The sequence below is a fragment of the Dermacentor variabilis genome, chromosome 10 (assembly GCF_050947875.1).
Source record: "Dermacentor variabilis isolate Ectoservices chromosome 10, ASM5094787v1, whole genome shotgun sequence".
Classification (NCBI taxonomy): domain Eukaryota; kingdom Metazoa; phylum Arthropoda; class Arachnida; order Ixodida; family Ixodidae; genus Dermacentor; species Dermacentor variabilis.
This window is the reverse complement of record NC_134577.1, coordinates 43837842-43857404: the sequence shown is the minus strand read 5'-3', so window position 1 is coordinate 43857404 and position 19563 is coordinate 43837842. Positions and strand designations below refer to the sequence as shown.

The 19563-nt window shown below is 44.1% G+C and overlaps 1 protein-coding gene across 2 annotated transcripts in view; it reads right to left on the bottom strand.

Annotated features, from left to right (window-relative positions):
• Nucleotides 1-971: 971 nt before the first annotated feature.
• Synj (synaptojanin) overlaps nt 972-19563 on the bottom strand; it is a 117309-nt gene continuing 98717 nt past the window's right edge. For both annotated transcript variants that reach the window (XM_075672521.1, XM_075672520.1), the window contains 8 exons: nt 19248-19406; nt 18208-18361; nt 16530-16599; nt 16045-16251; nt 12007-12085; nt 8858-9026; nt 5288-5541; nt 972-4581 (listed from right to left, as the gene is read on the bottom strand). In XM_075672521.1, the coding sequence (XP_075528636.1) occupies nt 3859-4581; nt 5288-5541; nt 8858-9026; nt 12007-12085; nt 16045-16251; nt 16530-16599; nt 18208-18361; nt 19248-19406 (1815 nt within the window). In that variant the 3' untranslated portion in view covers nt 972-3858. The remainder of the gene's footprint in view (nt 4582-5287; nt 5542-8857; nt 9027-12006; nt 12086-16044; nt 16252-16529; nt 16600-18207; nt 18362-19247; nt 19407-19563) is intronic.

Below are 19563 nucleotides of genomic sequence, written 5' to 3'. Positions count from 1 at the left end.
ACGCACACACACACACACGCGCGCACACACACACACACACGCACGCACACACACGCACGCAAACGAAATTATAAAATCGCACAATAGAACGCGGCCGTGGGCACAAGCGAACCCAATGAGGCAGAAAGCTGAAATGAGGAAAGTGAACGAAACTTGAGATAGGACAAATCCATGACGAAAATTTACTAACAATATTGAGGCACACTTAGTTCATGCAATGTTCTTTTCAGTGTACAGCACAACGTGTTGCTTCTATGGTACCGCCAGGAACGGCCTGCTACCAGTTGCCACAAAGCGCCAAGGACAAACAAAATTTAATGTTTGCCATTAACCGTGGCCGAGCAGCAACCAAATAGTAGTCATTACCTTTGGCTCTGTCATAGTTGTAGCTTGTGTTCCTTTAAGGCATGGAACAAGTGTGCATTACCTGAAAGTTTCGCAACTGCCAGGAAAACTCGAGTTTCCATCCTTGTTATTAGATATTCTACACAAATGAAGTCTGCTAACTAATTTGAGTCAACAAATATTAGTAGAAATTGCAGCACAGCACATTTTGGGGATCACAACGTTGCAAAAGAAAGGACTCGAATCAGTCGGACAAGATTCAAACGAAGTGTCCAGTTCAGGGTCACGAACACACGATGATGAACTGTCGCCAGCTTTACTTATTCGGTGTGGACAGCCAATCCTCCATTTTCAATGATCTGATTTCAAAGAAGAATGACAGGATACCTACGAACGTATGGCCTAAAGTTTGCGATGCTGAATGCAGCTTCAGGCCTTTTGGGACATTTTTCCCTACCAACAAGCTGTGCAAGCACAAGTACATGCATTTATGCTCAAATGAAAACGACTCGTTATATTGAAGTGCATACAAGTAAAAAACAAAAGCTTGAACTTTTACGTATTGTGGAATTTACAGAAGGCTAGTGCTGACGGAAATAAAAAGTAAGCACAGTGAGGAAGGCATGTAAAATATAAAGTACATTTTATTCGGCAACAGCAACCTCCGGTGGCCCAGCAGCCAGGAAGGAAAAGAAGAAAGGAAGTGTGTGACTCTGGGAATTTTGTAATTAAATAAAATCTTTTACACCACCGCACCCCATATGCAAATGGCGGAGGAAGCGTCACTGAAATGCACAATTTACACAAAGCGCTTAGCATGTATGTGGTGTACACAAGGGGCTGAAGTATATTACACATTGTATATATTATTGCCCGCTGCCACGCACAACAGGACAGGGACCGCACACATGTGACATTCAATAAGTGGCAGACATCGAGTATTTGTGATTGCTGCAAGCTAATGATCAGAGGACGCCACCAATAACAACCACTACGTATACACCACCTGACAGGATTTACCTGCCTTCGAAAGACTAGAGGCCATAGGGCTTCTTACGGTTACCTAGGAGGAAATGCAGCGCCGTCACTAGAACCCACAACCTAAAAAGTGTAGCCTTTGGCTTACACCCTTAAGGGTGTAATGAAGGAATGTAGTGTTCATGAAAACCTCGCAGTGCTGCAAATATAAATGTAAGCTAGATATGCCACCAACACCGCACTACATCTCACAAATTGCAGGCTCTGGCTACCTGCTTTAGGATGCCGCAATTGTAACGTCCAGAAGGAAATGCAATGCCTACTTTTTCATGGTTACAACCTACAGTACAACCCCCAACCAACAAGGGTCCCTTATGGCCCCACACACTTTAGGGTGCAGTCAAATGGTGTAGTGGTTGTAACAATATCCAAGAGTCTCAGAGTGATGTAACCATAATATGTCAGCTGGAATTGTGATCAACACCACATTACAACCCACAATTTAAGAAGTGCAACCCCTCTACCCCCTTCACAAAAGTTTCTACACTTTGCTGCACAGCTTCACAAAGAAGGCTCACTAGTGCAGTAAGTCAAAAAGAAAAAGATACAACTGCAAGGATAACATTACCAGAAAAGAAGGTGCAGGGAATTTGCTTCTTTTCTCCAGATTTAGTGAAGCCCATCTACAGCATTTCTCGCATTTGATGACTAAGTATTAGCATGGGTAGTTGTGTAATTAAACATTTTTTCACACCGCCGTAATGAAAGTCCTTTATGTCGTTTTGGCATGATAAACCCTGCCCCTTTAACAAACAAACATCGGCCCGGTCACTAGTCGCACCAGCCAAATACTATGTACTCACATAATGTCCTTTGTATAAATGTAGTGTCCCATGTTGTCAATGTCTTAATACTACACACCTTAACTTAGGTATCCTAATATTCTATAACCACTGTTTCACAACACACTACTAAAAATAAAAGTGCTTTCTATGCCACCTGAAAGTGCATTAAATCGTAATGACAGACATGACTCCGGTCACTCATTGCATCTGACGTGGGGTTCTCAGACAGATGTCAATCCAAAGCCAACACATTCCAGCTTCCTCATGGCGGCTGAAGGACTACAGCACCGATTTCCAGGTAGATAACCGTGAGAGACTATGTTAGAGATGCTGTTCTTGGGAACATTGACGTTTGTCTCTTGGTTTTGCACCAGCCAAAAGACAGCAAGAAGCAACTAGCTGCTTTAAAGACAAAACAAACAGCAGCAGTCAACAAGACAAGTTCACTGACTCGGCAGCAATGGGCAGCTAGGAGTTAACTTAAGGCAAGCCGCAATTTATTACCTGTCCAGACACGGCATGAGTTAAAGATAGGTCGAAGTATTTTTCACATTAAGTCAGAAACATCTGCATTAAAAAGCTAGAGTAAAGAGTAAAAACCACGACACAGTAAAACATGCAACACAAAAAAAAGAAGTTGTGCATTTTTTGTTTATGTGCTAACAAGTCCACTGATGGATCATTTCGTAACACGTTGAGATAATGCACTCCATTTACTGCAATAAAATATCTCCGAGAATATTAAGGCAACAATAAAAACATCACGCTCAGATTTCAGATGACTGTGCATAATTCGATGAGAAAATATAAATATTAACATAAAGAAAAGTAGAGGGCAAGACTCGCACGAAAAGGGACACCCACTAAGGAGCATCTAGGTTTCTAAGAGGAGACTCCCACATATATGTCCACATATATGTCCACAGACTGTTCCTACTTAAATAAAGGTATGTCGGTATGACTAGAGACACAGCAGCACACAAAACTAGGGTAAGCTGAGAAGCACGCTCACAGATTGCAAATATGCAAATATGTAATTATCATCGACAGCTACGAATGGCTGACACGGAATTCTATTCAGAGAATGTGGCCAGTGAGTACTAAGGAGTACCATAATGAGAAACAAGGACCTTATTCATATAACAAAAGTTGTGTGTGTGTCTGTGCACATAAAGCAGTAAATTAGAGCAGAATAGTACTAGTACAACAAACCACCAAGTTGTCAACGCTTACAGCCCTGCATGAGTAATGGCTCAGAGTTATAAATACTTGGCTTGGTTAGCTTTCCCGCAGATACCAGTAATAGTTACGAAGAACTTTTGGTCTCGACTGGCTGGTGAAGATTCCTTCACTATTAGCGCTAGGAATAAGCTCCTGCATTACTCGAGGAGCACGACAGGTCATTTGCATCAGGCATGCTGTGCTGTGCAGAAGGATCTCAATTATTAATACGCACCCTTCTAAATAGCAGCCCCAGCTTAGATGTGGCAGCATCGACAAACCTGTTGACACTATCACATCTTTACCAGTATGTTCTACCATCTGCATGCACTTTCCCTGAATTTCCACCGCATATGCATTAACGATGTTCTGTTGCAACTAGAGCCACAAGTGGAATGCTTTCTGCAATGCTTCCTCCTAGGCGCAAACTCTTGTCATCAGTGTAATGAATGCGGCGCCTTCAGAAGCTTCAGTTGTTAGGCCTGGTGAACACCGGTGGACCGGCCTTTGACCTAGCAGGAATGGGCGGAGGCTTTGTGTCGGCAGCCTGCATGTTAACGGGTGCCATGACCTTCGGCCTCGACGGTATTGGCGGGGCTGGTGGCAAACTCGGGGGTGGCCCCACGGGTGGAGCCGTGTGTGGCGGAGAAACCACGCTGTCAACCGCAGGGGGTGGGGCATGGGGTGGGGCCTGTGGCACAGGAGGAGGGGCCTGCAACGGGGCGGGTGGCAAAGGTTGTTGGCTGGGATGAGCTGACTGCGTAGGGGGAGCTGGGGGTGCAGAGGTTGGTGGGCCGAAGGAGGGTGGGGCCGAAGGAGCAGGATGTGTGTGAGAGGGTGGGCCCTGCGAGAAGGCAGGTGGGGCTGATGGGAGCACGGGATGCTGCTGACTGTGGAGTTCATCTGCAGCGGAAGGATGAGTGGGTGGAGGCGGGGCAGGAGGCAGGGTCTGCCAGGGGGATGAGGGTGCTTCTTCTTCCTCTTCTGTGCCTCCAATGCCGTTCTTGGCAGTGTCCGGCGGACTCTTCTCGAAAGAATCCACTCTGGGTGGTGGAGGCGGGGGAGGAGGTGTGTCCGGTGGCGGACCGGCCGAAGCAGACGCCTCAGGAGCCGTAGCAGGCGGCGGAGGCCTTATAGGTGGCGGCACCGGTCGTGGTGGGGGGACTCGCCTTGGGGGAGCAGCAGATGTCGCCTGAAATTGTGAGGGAAGATGAGCATCTTGATATTAAGCTAACAGTATGGTGTTCAGTACCTTATCAATGTTACGTTGAATTCTCTGACAAGTTGAACAGTTTTAGGGCCTTTGATCAGTTCCACAGAGATTCAGAGCCCTTCTGTTAATTAAGATGAACCAATTTTCAGAGTCCCTTGATGTGTGCTTTAAAACAAGTCCACCATATCTGGCTCGATGGCACTTCAATGATTTCATTACTTTGCCAGAAAATTTGAAGAACAAGGGGACGTGCTCCTCGTAGATCCATTTTATTTAACAATAAAGCAACTGGATGTAATTTATGCACGATATAGAGTAACCACCTATTTTCGTGTGTCTTCAGATCTTGTCAAGCCTGATTAATGGCTTTTTGTTTGTGTCCATCACACACATTTGATACTGAAGCAAAAGTTGGTTGATTGACAGATTTTGAAAGATGCTTATAATTTCTCAATACCTTATCTGGCTATGGAAAATCAGTTCTGTGGAAGCTCACAATGTGGAGGAAGGTTCATAGAAGGGAAAATTGTCCGGCTATTTTTGTGTGCTCCCTGTAAGTGGGAAAAGAAGCATGGTCCCTTGTGCAAGGCTTGGGCTAGGGCTTGTGGCGTTGGCTGTAACCCTAAAGGTTGTAGCCATTGGACACAGATAGAAGTGTAGGCTGCGAGCAAACATGCCAGCATACCTGTTCCTGCACGCCAGCTTTGACCTCTGGCTCGGGTGGGGGAGGTGGCCGCTGGGGAAGTGGTGGCCTCTGTGGGGGTGGTGGCCTCTGCGGAGGTGGAGGCCTACCCGGTGGGTTCATGGTCGGCGTTGACCGGCCCGGCACGGGGGGTGGGACGGCCGACTCCTCGGGGGCAAACCCCACCTCTCCGGTGAAGGTAGGGCTGCTTTTGCCCGAGGAAGACTGCGAGTGGCACTCGTAGTCGTTTGACCATTCTGCATGTCGTGAAGAGTGAAGGCACGCCTAGCTGAAACCCACGCTCTTAAACAGCATTTAGAAGAATCTGTTCATGGTTCACCTTGGATTGCTTTAGGCCATCCAAGGTGACAAAACGCTAGTGGGCAAGATTGATATACTTGTAGCAATGATTGCGTTAGCCAGAAGTTGTGGTCACAGTTTGACTCGCTTTTTATTAACAGTGCAAATAAAGATAACCTTGAATACTACATGTGTGGCCAGTCAGGTGCACCAGCAGCATTTCGTATGAAGTTGGTACACTGTAACTAAACACCATAATACAAAATACAAACAGGAGATGAAATTGTGTGAATTTTTACAGTAAAGAAAACAACAATATGAACACTCCCCACCTCACTTTGCAGTCTCGCATTCTTTTGCTGTTGTTCTCTTCGGGTGTCTACTACACTAAAACCAAAAAATTACAGGAACTTTCTATTGTCTGTGTTACGGTGCACTGGACGCACACAAATGAGGCACGATTGCACGGCATGATACACTTTTTATGCAGGTTAATAAAAATGTGTTGCGCTGATCCCGAATGCCTTGAATTGTACGGACATTGAAACTTTACGGAGCTAGTTTAGAGATTTATACACGAACGAAATTGCTAGAAAGGTAAGTGAAGAAGTTATTTACAGCATAAAGTCATGCAGATAATGCAAATCAGATATTGCGCACTGTCTCCAACAACCTTTCCAACGGGACGTCTCGGTTTAGACTCGTGATTGTAAAACACAAGCATGAATGAGACCAAACCAAGCCAACCAAAACAAGTGCGAGCGAGAGCCGACGCGAGCAGATGATAGTGCGAAACAAGCGGCCTGGGTGAAACAGATGCGAGTACGAATAGAGTGGTCAGGTAGGTCCTCATGACAACAGTTTACCATGCGTGTGTCACTGCAGGGGCGCCTCATATTAGTCTCCTCCACTCGCGGCTCGCCTGCTGCTGCGGCAAGCCACGAAAAATCGGCCTAGGACCAACACCTCCCGCGGCGCGAGTTTTGCCGCTGTGTGGCTGGGGCATTACGGCGCAATGCAGAAACGGCGACCTTGCCATTTGAGAGAGGGTGGAATGTCCACTACATTCTTTCCTCTTTTTTCTTCATGCACGGCATTGACGGTTATCTCCTAAGCTTTTCCTCTATGCTGGCCGGAGGTGCTGCCGCGTGATTTGGCACGCTGCTGAGAACATTCTCGGAGGGCGGTACGTTCGAATTAACCGTCGCAAATGCTTGCATGTTCGAATTACCGGGAGTTTTTGTCCATTGGAATACACTTAACTTTGACGGGACCACAGCATCAGTTTGAATAAACAGGAAGTTCGAATTCAGCGTGTTCGAATTAACGAGATTCAACTGTATATATATAAAAGAATTTTAAAACGCAGAAGCAAATCCCAAACATGCAGAGGATCCCTTCCCACGTTCAAACCAACTAAAGGCCGTAGATTTACGATGTATTGCAGTGCCATGCACATGAATGGCTGCACTAGTCGCATATATCTCGCTTCACATATTCTACTACTTTACTACTGCAAATGGAACTTGTTATTTTGCACATGTATATGCACAATTTAAAATTTGCCACTGGGATTTAACGGCCATTGGGCACCTGCCGAAGCTACCATGCTTTCTATTTCTGCGATAGTATGTAGATCAATATGTGGCCCATATTGGCATGCGGAAACACTGCCTATTCTCTTGCAGCGAATAAAAGCTTAAAATAAAAACAAGGAAAAACTGCTGCTGCGTAATACTGCCACCACCAACCGAAGTTCTGCGGCAGTAAGATGACAAACATTGAAAAAGTAAATGCGTGATGGCACTGAAGTGCACTGAAGCATACGCTCAAGCACGTGATCAAACTTTATAGGTACGTTATTCAGGCCATGTTATGTTCTTATATTCAATTCTTAAAATGAAAGCACGATCAGATCCTAGGTGTCTGTTCATGCTAGTAAGTGACACTGAAGAGCCAGGAGATATATTAGTAGCACTTCATGATGGGCTGGTTAGTCCAGCTTGAAATTAGTAATCAGCACAGGACCACATATACAAGGAAGTTGGATGGGAAAAGTGATAATCCTCTCTTCTGTTCCTCTGCAGTGCTAGGAACTTAATGAGAAAGTCGCTAAATTTAGTGAGCGTTTAGTCTCCTTAGTAACAACTTAAGCTTTTTTCAGAGTTTCAGCGACATCTTTATTGAACATTTTCATGGACATGAATAGCCAGTACATTGCCTTGGTAAAACTACCGCGTACCGCGACGAGAGACAATTTTTTGAGCACCAAATGGACATGATTTGCCACGAACCGTTAACGTTACCGAGCATCTTAGGTCCAATGCCCGGCCCTTCAAACCAGCGACGGGTTTTGGATTTATTGTTCAATTACCTGACAGAAATTGGTCAAATAGGAAAGCTTTAAAAATTGCATCCTTCCTATACAAAAGCTTAAGTTTACCCGCCATGTCACCTGTAAATATTAGTATCAGGTCCACTCGGACATTTCATATTTACTTTTATCCTTTCTTTCTCGGACTCTTTTCTGGAATCTTTTAATCCCATTCCCCATCCCTATACAGAGTAGCATGCCAGCAGTTATATACGCGCCGGCAAAATTCTCTGTTTTTCCAATAAAGAGCCCTCTCTCTCTCTCTCTCACTCAACAGACCTTGACTAAGTTTTATGCCTCGTCCCCATTTCATCCCAAAGAAGATATACGTGCCTTAATTTGTCGCTGCTTCTAAAGACAAACAAACGAACCTACTAGCAAGAAATATGGGTACATTAAAGCTGCTCTTTCCAAGCAAAGCAAAATCTCGAGATGTGATATCCTTTTAGATCAGGGTTTGCTTTCCCATTTCACGTTCCGACTGTGTGACTCACCGCAGAAAAAGGCAGTTTAATGTAATAAATCTTCAAAATAATAAGGAATACGCCTAGAAAAAACGAAAAGATATGAAGCATACTATTCCAAGAAAATCATCATCACTTAGGGACTCGTTGCTGAAACGAAGCACCGTGGTTCCCAGCTTGGTCACTTCCCCCTCCCCCCCCCACAAAAAAGTTAACAACACTATTCGCTGAACTGGTTGAAGATACCCTAGATAAGGGGGTGGACTAAAGGTGAAGGAAAGAACGAAAGCAGGCTATAGTACTAGGGAATGCCAGCAAATTTGAGAGTAGAAAAAACTCAGGAGGCAGAAATAGACAAAGAGACAGGAAGGAAGAACTAGCCCAACAAGCCACTCTCACGAAAGCAGGCTAAGACAGGCAGCTGCATAGACAGACCATCGGGTGCGGCATCGTTTCCGTCCAGCGGTGCCGCCTCCTCCTCGGCATCTCTGCTGGAGGGCTCCGCCAGAGGAACCGTGTTGTTGCAGCACAGCTTCAATTCGTGCTCCACCGCCTGCGCCCAGTTGGTGGTCTTCAGGGTCACCACTATGCGCTGGCCGTCCACCTGCAGCAAGGTTGCAAGTTTATTCCAAGCCGCAGGGCATATTTTTATACACTGCATCTCTATTAGCAAGGTAATAGGTACAATGCCTGATAAAGCCCACCCTCCTGGTAGAACAAAGTGTTTACCCACATCTCACCGATCCATCCATACATCTATCTCTCCATGCACATCTATTCGCCACAAGATTTTCTTGCTTTTGTCATATGACATGGCTCTTGCCGTGTGACATGATTTTAAGGTGTGGTTACGCATACTCCTGACATAGTGAGTTTCGGTTTCGTGCTGAAGGTAAGACAGAATGCTTCATAGCAACGTGCTTTAAAAAGGGGCCCTTGAAAATATTTTCTTAAAAGCCAATTTGTCACAAGCTTGCCCTCAGCTACGGTATCCAAGTGGTAATGGCTGACTAACATAGATGCCTAAAAAGTTATTTAGCGAATATTTGTTAATCAGGCTACTAAGTGATTCTTCAGAGAATTCTATCTTGTACACACTTGACCCCAATCTTGTCCAGCAGAGACTGTCACCGTGTCTGAAATCTCCTATTTTTATTAATTAGAGACAACTGTGGCTGAAATGCCTAATATAAAAAGTTACACTACAAAGCATTTACATGAGAAAGCAAACCGTACGTTTTCTTGTCCTGCATCTAACAATCCTGTACTAGTTTGAAACAGTGAACAGGGTCTTTAGTACAATCATTATTACAGCGAAACTGTTGAGGGCTACTTTCCCCACTATCGTGTCTGCGTGTAGACAAAAATCCCGAAGATAATGCAATGCAGGGCCAACCCGCAGCGGGGCGAAGCAGGCGTTAAGCACTCCCCATAAGTAGGCTGATCCTGAAGATAGTGCAATGCCGGGCCGAGCCGCGGCGGAGCTGCAGTTCGCCATCAAGGGGCCCACGTACACAGCTTCGCTAGTCATCCTTCACACAGCGGAAGGGCACTGAGTTTTTTATTATAATTATTAAACAGTGAGGAAGGCAACATTGTGAGGGAACCGAATGAAGGGACTGCAACATTGCTTCAGAAATTCTGCATGAATTTGCATCCGCTGCAATCACTTTCAGGTTCCATTATGTCGACTTCATCCAGAAGTGGCCCGCTGGAATCAATTCCACTGCAATGACACTACTATTCACGATGTTTAACATATAACCCAGCCATGCAATAACGGCAATATTAGGCTTAATTATATCTCCTTGAACTGTAATTCTTTATTACTACTCTTAGTGCAGTTATTAGGGGTTTCCGAGGTGGCTTATGTAGGATTATGAGTAAATAAAGCTTGGATCACTCATGAAAGCCTTGTGGAAACACCAGCTGGGGGATGAGGCAGTAACACAACTCAGCGTTTTCTTACAAGACATAATGGCAAGGAACAGGGAAGAACCACAAGTAGATGGTGCACAGACTTTTAAAAACTCCTCCACACAGTCCAGTACAACTAGCAAAGTCCCCAGCTCACAAGGCACCCCACCTAGATATTTAGGGTATACTTGAGTTGTACAATTGTGCTCAATATGAGCTGCAACGCCAATGACCGTGGTTGAAAGGGCTCCAAAAATGCATGGTGGCGTCAGTGCACAAAAAATTGCAGAACAAAACTTAGTTACAGTTACTGGTATTTATTTAACCAATATTTCGCTTGTCAGAGCTGTCGTGCAGCCTTAGAGCCCTTTAAACCGTAGACACCTGTGTTGCATCTAATACTGAGTGCGACTGTACGTGCAAGTGTCCCTGTTTGAAACAACTAAAAAATACTGAATTTCAAAACTGTACTCAACAACTGACGATATAAATGTTAATAATACTAAATTTCAACATAAAATACTAAGCAGTATGGCCAATTTGACAACATCTTGCACGAGTATTCACCCTGAAGAATAATTATCCTAGTGCTAGTTGACTTCCACCGAAAGTAGCCAGTAGAAGTTGAGAAAGCAAGGCCTCAAAAAGTACTAGCACTGCTACATAAGTGAGCCCGCTCATGAACAATGGGAGAACAGTGTGGCCCCTTTAAGTTACAATTTTGCTGCCACTAAGTCATCTCTCAGCATTGAACAAACTTAGTGAAGTTCTGCGATGGAGATCTAACAGACTGAAGTCTGTGACAACTTAGGAGTGCTGCGGTAAGTACACCGCTGTGAAACTTTGGGACAATTTGTGGACATTTATTTGAATCTAGACTGGCCTTGATTCTAAGTAGAGCCCCAAAATTTATGAGGTCAGAACAAGAAAAAGAAAAAAAGAACAGAAAAATTTTTTTCCATGTATAACACAAACAGAAAAAAAAGAAGGAATTAAACTGTGAGAAAAGCTGGATTTGATTGCGGTTTTCGGTGCTCGTCGCAAGCATATGCAACATTAATTGTTTTGTCTTTTCAACATTCTGGCTTTCTTTCATTGATTCTTCCCACATTGTACTGTCCTCGCTTACGATGAGACACTAAGGTTTAAAAAAATATAAACCTGCCGTGCACACCAGTCCATCAGCTGTAATCGTGGCCTTCGGAATCTCATGGCTTGCTGCCAGATCTCAAAATCTGCACGGAGAGATCCCCCCAGTTTGACAATTGCGGCCAAACCACGTTTGAATCAAAGCCAATTGCCGACTTTGTTACATTCATTACGGACGTGCCAACCAACTGCATTCTCTCATTCCGTGTGAGATCATACCGCGTCCCGGCGAAACTACATATTGCTGTGCGAAGACACAGAGGCCAGGTGAAGAGCAGTTGTGTGAGGGAAGCTTGTACTGAATTCTTAGGTTGCAATATAGTGCAAATTGATTCAATGCATTCTTGGTGCCTCTATAGGAGTATGAAGATGAAGAGAAACGACTCTTTCAACCACATAACATAATAAATAGGTTTTAAATAATATCTTTAAAAAAAAAACAGAAGCAGATTTTCTGTACTACAAGCCTACGAGGGCACCCTCCACCATGTAAACTAGAGGGGTTAAGGAAAGCTCACCTGCGTTCCTGAAAGGTGCGTGGCTGCTAGCGCGCTCTGGCCTTCCAGGAATGTCACCCAAAGCATGTCAGCCACGTACCTGGGAATGTCCAGACTCATTGCATTAAGTATCGACTGCATGCAATGACGGCAACACAACAGTGACGGTGGTGTGATGACAACAATGACATGACGTTAAGTACAGTGGCATAACAATATAGTACTTCACTGACTGACATCCAAGACAGCAAAGAGCTGTCACTGTGAGCTAAATGCTGAGAGTGACTCTTGTGCTGTAAGTTGCTGTGAACAGCTACCGTGTTGCACATCGGCCGTGTTGCATTGTGAAGCATGTGGTGACGTGACAGAGTGACCTGATGACGCCAACACAATAATGGCACAGTGACGATGACATGACAGAAAGGACACATGGATGGGCAGAGAAAACTAAAATTCGGTACCTTAACTGCTACTGCAATAAAATGTCGCTGATATGACAGCCAGGCAGATATCCATTAAAGCAGTACCGACACAAAATTTTGAAGTTGAGTTAACGTGTGAGATCGACTTATGTAGGGCGCACACGCATCGTCTGCAAAATATCCACGGGAAATGTAGCCTAGAACATATTTAAAATCAATCTTAAAGTATGTGTGCGCAGGCAACTGCAAAACGCAGCACCTTCCGACATCGACATCAAGAAAGGATTGTAAACAACCAAGAAAATGATACATGACGAATTTGAACTTTCTCGCTGCTCTGATTACCCCGGTGTATTTAAAATAGTAAATCATTGGCGTGATTTTGACTCACAAGCGGTCAGCACAGCCGCCGCAGCAATCATCCCTGCGAAGCGGCTTGCCTGGCTAACATGTTTTCTCATCGCTACCAATGGCGTCGGGAAAACCAATTGTATTGTCACTTATGAGTCGGCCTCGGATCCAATGGCCAGCGAGCTAGGCCTATGTCGTTTCGCAGTGATCACGAGCTCTTCTGGCCAGCTCGTCCGCTACCATCGGCATCGATAAGTGGCACGAATGATCCAAGTTCTTGCGTGCCACTGGACGCTTAGAATGGACCCTTTGAAAAGCAGTCAGATTTGCTGGTTTCATTTCGAGCTTGCCTGGTATAAACAAAAGCTGCCGAGCCTAGAGCAGTCCGATGATCTTCCACCAAGACTACGTACCCCCAAGCCTGATGCTGTGCTGACTTTTACCCCGCGTTGAGTCCTGCTCCGGAATATGCTTCATTCCCAAAGTGCCCTCGACGAATGGTTTGTACTACTTGTATCAATGCATACACATATTGATAGATATCGCTGGCCGCACTTTCCGAGTCGCTGCTTTGTAGTGGAGCCAATTAAAAGTGGTCGGCCACGTCTAATACGGTAACCACTCCCGCCTGCAGGAAATAGGCACCGCAAGACGATGAAAACGAGGACGACAGTGATCGCGAGGACATCACAAAGCACGTGCAGGCTTAGAAGACGAACTAGCAACATGAAGCTCGTGTGTTGGTGAGCGTGTTGGCGTGCACATTTCACAGTTTGGTGCGATCACGAATCCAATGGTGCTTACAATCCTTCTTACCTCCTCTCATTGCTCTCTGAAACCGAAAATTGAACTGGTCGCTACAAACAAGACTCATTTAACTGTCATGCTCTGAAGCAAATGATGTTTCGTGCCATGATTACTGGGTCATTAGCTACTTATTGCAGCAGGAAAAGATAGAAAAATTTTTTGTCAGTAATCTTTTAACAAACAATAATTCTGCAAGCATTCATTTTAAAGTAAAACTGCTATGGCTGCTTCAATATAATTTTCAATTAAATTTTGGACTGTCAAAAGCCTAGTGTCACGTAGTGCAGAAATAGATAATCCTATGAGTAAAATTTTACGACTGAAATTTAAGCTTATGATTGAGTCACAACACCTTGAAAGAAAAATAAAAAATAAAAAAAATGTTTTCAATACTAAAATTCAAAAATAAAAGCGCTTCTTTGTTGCCTTTACAAATGTACCTGAATCTACTGACAATTTATTTTTCTATCCTGCCGCCAATTCTCAAGAAATGTTTTGGATGTGCCATGTTGCGAGCTTGGGCTATTGCGAACCTCCTCAGCCATTCTCTACATCGGTGCATCTTTGCTAGGCTTCATCCACATGGATGCCTGCATTGTAATTTACAACTTTATTAGGAAAACAAAACAACAACCTTACTAAATTTTCAAGACTAGTGATTGCTTCTTTCACTTTATTTTTTCATGTTAAATTACTTTATCTGAAAATTCATTCTACCGTTTCTTTCTAGGAGTGTAGGAATACTCAAATACCACCAAATCAAATTGTGAATGTTTGAATCATTCGATTTGTGAATAGAATATGCACTGCTGAATTTTTCGAATATTCAATATACTCAATTTGGAGACCCGTACAGCGCCACGTGTAGTGTGCGCTGCCGAGCCCCTCGTGCTCGATTCTGCCCAAGCGTGCGTTTCACTTTGTTTTAGGCGCAAGAGGAGAGCAGAACACTACGCCGTGGAGAAGTCTGCTACCAGCCGACGCAGTAGCGGACCTTGTCACTGTAATCGCTCCCCAACATCGGCTCAGTCAGGGGACTACACATACATCGCCGGAGCACCCCAGTTTACAGAAGGGTGCCCCGTCAGCCGGGCCTGCCTCTGTCGGCAAAGGTTCGTCAGGGTCGACAGTACCGACTGAAATGATAAAGCGATGCGGACAGAGCAAACTGCAAGAAAAGCAGTATGGATTTCGTAAAGTATGATCGCATGCTCTAAGATCAGGTCAATTAGCTGGCAACATGCAGGCAGATCGTGTTGGATACATGGCGATGGACTTCAACAGCCATCAATCTAAACCACACATGTGGTCTTGGTACCAATCAATGATAAGCCACCTGTACATACATATTAGCAATGTACGTACAATGAAACGGGGCGGAAGGCGCCTGTTCATTACCGTCGATGCCAACCAGATGTGGAGCAGTGATCAAGCCGTGTGATGCTCAGTCCTCTCATCTGTCGTGCAGAATGGCCTATCGATAACCTATCTGACAACCCACCTGTTGTGAAGCTGAGATAGCCCTTCTGTATTTTGGAGAAAAAGTGTAAAGCAAAAGTTTCTATGCACCAATTAAAGGATTGCCGCAAAACACAGGTACAGTGTTACACTGAGAGCCTCATTGGTATTCAGTACATCAGAACGTCAGTTTGTCATTAGTTTCAGAGAAAAAAAGCATTTGATTCTATTCAACAAAAATTTTATTGATAAAAAAATATTTTACAGACCTTCATAAACTAGAATTGAGCTGTAATCAGTGCTGATATACTAATTTGGTGTTCCATTTAATAAGAGTATAGACCATATTCTATATCTTGATTATGTACCTAAGTTACTGATAAATTGCTACATTATTGTTAAGCAATACTAGGAGATTCCCAAGCATGTGAAGCCCTTTATTTCCTTGCACAAAATTTGTAAGCATTAAATTTTGTGAGACATTTTCTGATATTCGCCTTTTTTTTTAAATTTGATTTGATAATCAATTCAATATCTACTATTCGGTATTTGCACAACCCTACTTCTTTCCCATTGATGCATTTTTTTTTCTATCACTCACACTCTAATAATCTAAGTTTTACTTTGGTTATGAATTATGAACCGCTATGGTTATGAACCGCTTCAAGACCAATACACCCATAGTGGGTAAGAGGCCGTGTTCCAGAAATAAAATATAAGCATTGCCATTAGCACTTGCTGGAAATTGGGTTGAACCTGGAATACTGAAAACCAGCATGGCACCTGGGCGTGACCTGTGACACAGGGCTGCGTTGTGGCACGCCGTAAATCTCTGAGGCCATGTTATGGGATTCGAAAACCACCAGGTGCCCACGTTGTCAGCTAAGGTGTTACTAAAAGGCTGCTAATCAGAAAACAGAAAATTAAGACGATTACCCGCCTCTCCGCTGTATTCATGCGAACACGTGGAAAAGGCACGAATGTCACTTCCGAGTCCAAATACGCTATGGCATAGCTTTACCTGATCAGGATAACTTCTCCCACGGTTGCAAACGCCTGAATGAGTGCTCCAAGGAATGTGTCTTCAAATGTGGCCCCTTCTTCTTCGAGGTGCACCACTACTGTGCCATCCGGTGGTCCCATAAGCTCTACGACCTCTCGGAAAGTCTGTTCTCGAACTGCTTCATCAACCTGGGAAACCTCGATGTCAATGTCAGCCACCACGGGCCTGAAAAAATCGCGAAGGGAAGAGCCATTGTGAAAACAGCTATCTGCTGTAAACAGAAACAACAGCAAAACAAGGTGCCAACAGGAAGCAATGAGAAGGAATTGAACATGGCACATCTGAGCCATTGCCCCTACTAACGAAAAAAGTCAAGCAAAGTGACACAGGCAAGGTAAACGAGGAGTGTATCTAGAATTTATATCAATTCGGGCAGGATCACCTCTAAAAAATAGGTTTGCATAACAACAAAATAGGCAAGTCGGGCACATCTACTCCCTCACCTGTGATCAGACGTTTTGAGTTCAGCTCTACCGTAATGTGCAATGCGCCCGGGGCTCCAGAAAGGGTCCTCTGCAAAAAAGAGTACGTTTTTTTATGATCAGCAAGATCGGCCAGTTGTACATGGCAGACAATAAAGGAATAGAATAGAAAAGGAAGAAAGCAATTGTTGCACCGTACCGGCCAAGAAAAAGGTAAGCCATAAGACGTTTGAACACGAGTTGCGTGAATGGGAAGTGCTGTAGCTCTTCGAAAACCATCAATAAATATTCTGTGACGTTCTGACCCTAATGTATGCAAGTGTGTTACAGATCAATCAATCAATGAATTTTATTATTACATAGAAATAATATACAGGTAACCTCCAAGATGCTAGATGCGTAACCTCCAAGATGCTAAAGAACACAGGAAAACAAGTACGTTTCGGTCTGTTCAGACCTTTTCGCGCTTTAAATTGCTGTTAATAGCGGTAAACTTTTTTAAAAATTCAACGCAATGATTTATGCAAGGAAATCCAACAAAAGGTGATTATAATACAATTAAACTGCAATGTAACAAAGACGGTAAGATTGGCAATTTACTTCGTTATATTGCAATTTGACCTTCTATGCAAATTTACTTCGTTCTATCGAAATTTCCTTATACTGTAATTTTACCTTTGATCCAAATAAGTACATTTGCCGAAAAAATGTTCTTAGGCGGAAAGGGGCCGCACCATTTTCCGAATTATCATGCAATCGAAAAAAGCCAACTTGGAGGAGAAAATTTATTTTGGTAATTCTGAGAGTAGGCGACTAATGATACTGTTTCATGCCACGTATGTCGACCATATCTTCACAACGGCGGTCTGAATTAATCGAAGTCAACCACGCTGTCGCGTGCACTTCGCCCCCGTAGCTGATAGCGTTGCCCGACTTGGACGACACTATCATTAAAAGCGCCAACAACGGGGAGCGAAGGCTTTGTCTGCCTCTTGTTCCAACGAGTCACTGAAACTCGAGATTACGTAACCTCAAATACTAAACATGCGAGAAGACAGCTTACATGATGCCATGCCGTCTGGGCACACCCACTTTTTGCACACGCGGCAGATTGCTTATAAATCAGGGTGCGCGGCTGCGTATGCGCTTAGCCACACTTACAGACATGCGCAACCACGGCCGAAACACGCACCCCCCCCCCCCAACTTAAGCTTCACCAAACTTATCTAGCAGTCACTTTTTAGTATTGTGCTTACAGAGATATTTGGGCAATTTCAAAAAAATACAAAAGAAATAAGTTTTGACAGCCTGCTAAAACACTAAAGTTGATTTCCTCCTGACAGCGTTCCTAGGGTGCTTTAGGTACTGCAGATAACCTAACACTTAGCATAACCTAACCAAGCACATCAATTACTAACATCAAGTTGCAAATGCCCTTTCCAGACAGGGAGAGAGAACTTGAGTTGGCTGACGTAGGGTAGCGAACAAGCTGAGAACACAGGCATCCAAATGCACATTTGAATGGCAGTGCATAACATGGTTTCAACAGAGAAGTGAGCGCTGAGTTTTATGGTCCCTGTTCCCCGCACTGCATCCGTGTTTTGCACTGCTGTTCAAATTTGCCTTTCGGCTAACTTCCCGAGTTAGTAAGTTACTTTAGTGTTACTAAAGCGCAAAGGAAGCGAGTTTACATATCCACCTGTCTCTGAAAGTAGTCGCCGTCTGCGGTACAGTATCCGGTCTGTCCAGGCTGGGACCCGGCACTTTTCACTTGTGTCATAGTCATCCGAGAAGAGGTCATACTTGTAAGTAGGCGCAAAGTTGATCTCCCCTTCTATAAAATTCTTGAACACCTGTTGTCAAGAGAATAGGCAGAGCCCTCAGATGTATCAGTAGACCTAATAGAACACAAATTCATGCTGAATGTAACACTTCTAGACAGAAATGTGTAAATACATAATACACCACTGAAACAACATCCCAACGCAGTGTGTTAATTATAAAACTTTATCCTTGCCGGGGCTTGCTTGACAAATAATTTACTATTGCATGTATTTTAGCCCATGCTTGTGCCTTCTTACCCATAAACATTCTTCAACACAGATAGCTCATCCAAGACCTAGCTTAAACACAGCAGTTTCTCAAACGGGGTCCGACCAATAGCCAAGTGCAAACAACATGCTTTGTACACTAGCTTTGATTTAGATGCCCGTTAAAGAAACCTAGCTGATCAAAATTATCTGGAGCCCTCCACTACGGTGTCTCTCATAGCCTCAGTGTTGTCTTAAGATGCTAAATCACAAAGCTTACTGTCAGTTTATGTTGCTCATGTCTTTCCTTTTCCAACATGGCAGACCAGTTCAAAAAGCCTGCGCATTTTTTTAATGATGCAGAAATTCAAGGACTTCTCCTGAAGTCTGGTTTCAGGTGACTTAGATGTTGACTACGAGGTGTCTTCAAGGGACAATGAGGCCGACAAAGAAGTCATGCCGCCTCAGAAACACTAATTATTGTAATTAAAGTAATTAATTAGCATAAGCAATTTTATATGAAAAATATAGTAAAATGTTTCAGCCACATATCATGACTAAACCACCCGGTACCCAAAGGGAAACAGCCAGCACCCGAAGGATTGATGATATGAAGTGTTCTGCTTCATACTTTTCATTAGTGTTTCATCAGGCACTAATAATATGGGTTGGCAACTGGGCGAGTGACCACAGGTTTTTGCCAACTGACCTGCCCCTGCTGCTGCTGCACTCTTAGCTGGTCATACTTGAGCAGCTCGGGCCAGTTGCCCTGCTTGACCAGGTCCTTGACTTCCTCGTTCTCCAAGTCCATCCGGTAGTTGAAGTCCCCGCACCAGAAGACGTAGTCGTGGGAATTCAATGTCCTCCCCTACGCAGCGGTGTCAAGAGAGTGGTGACGCTTACTCAGAAACGCCATTCTGCAATACTTTTTTGCAGGGCATCAAACCGTGCACCGTATCTACTCAATTCTCAAGCACTCTCGATCGTAAAATGCACTCTGGCCGTATTTCAAAAATTTTTAATTG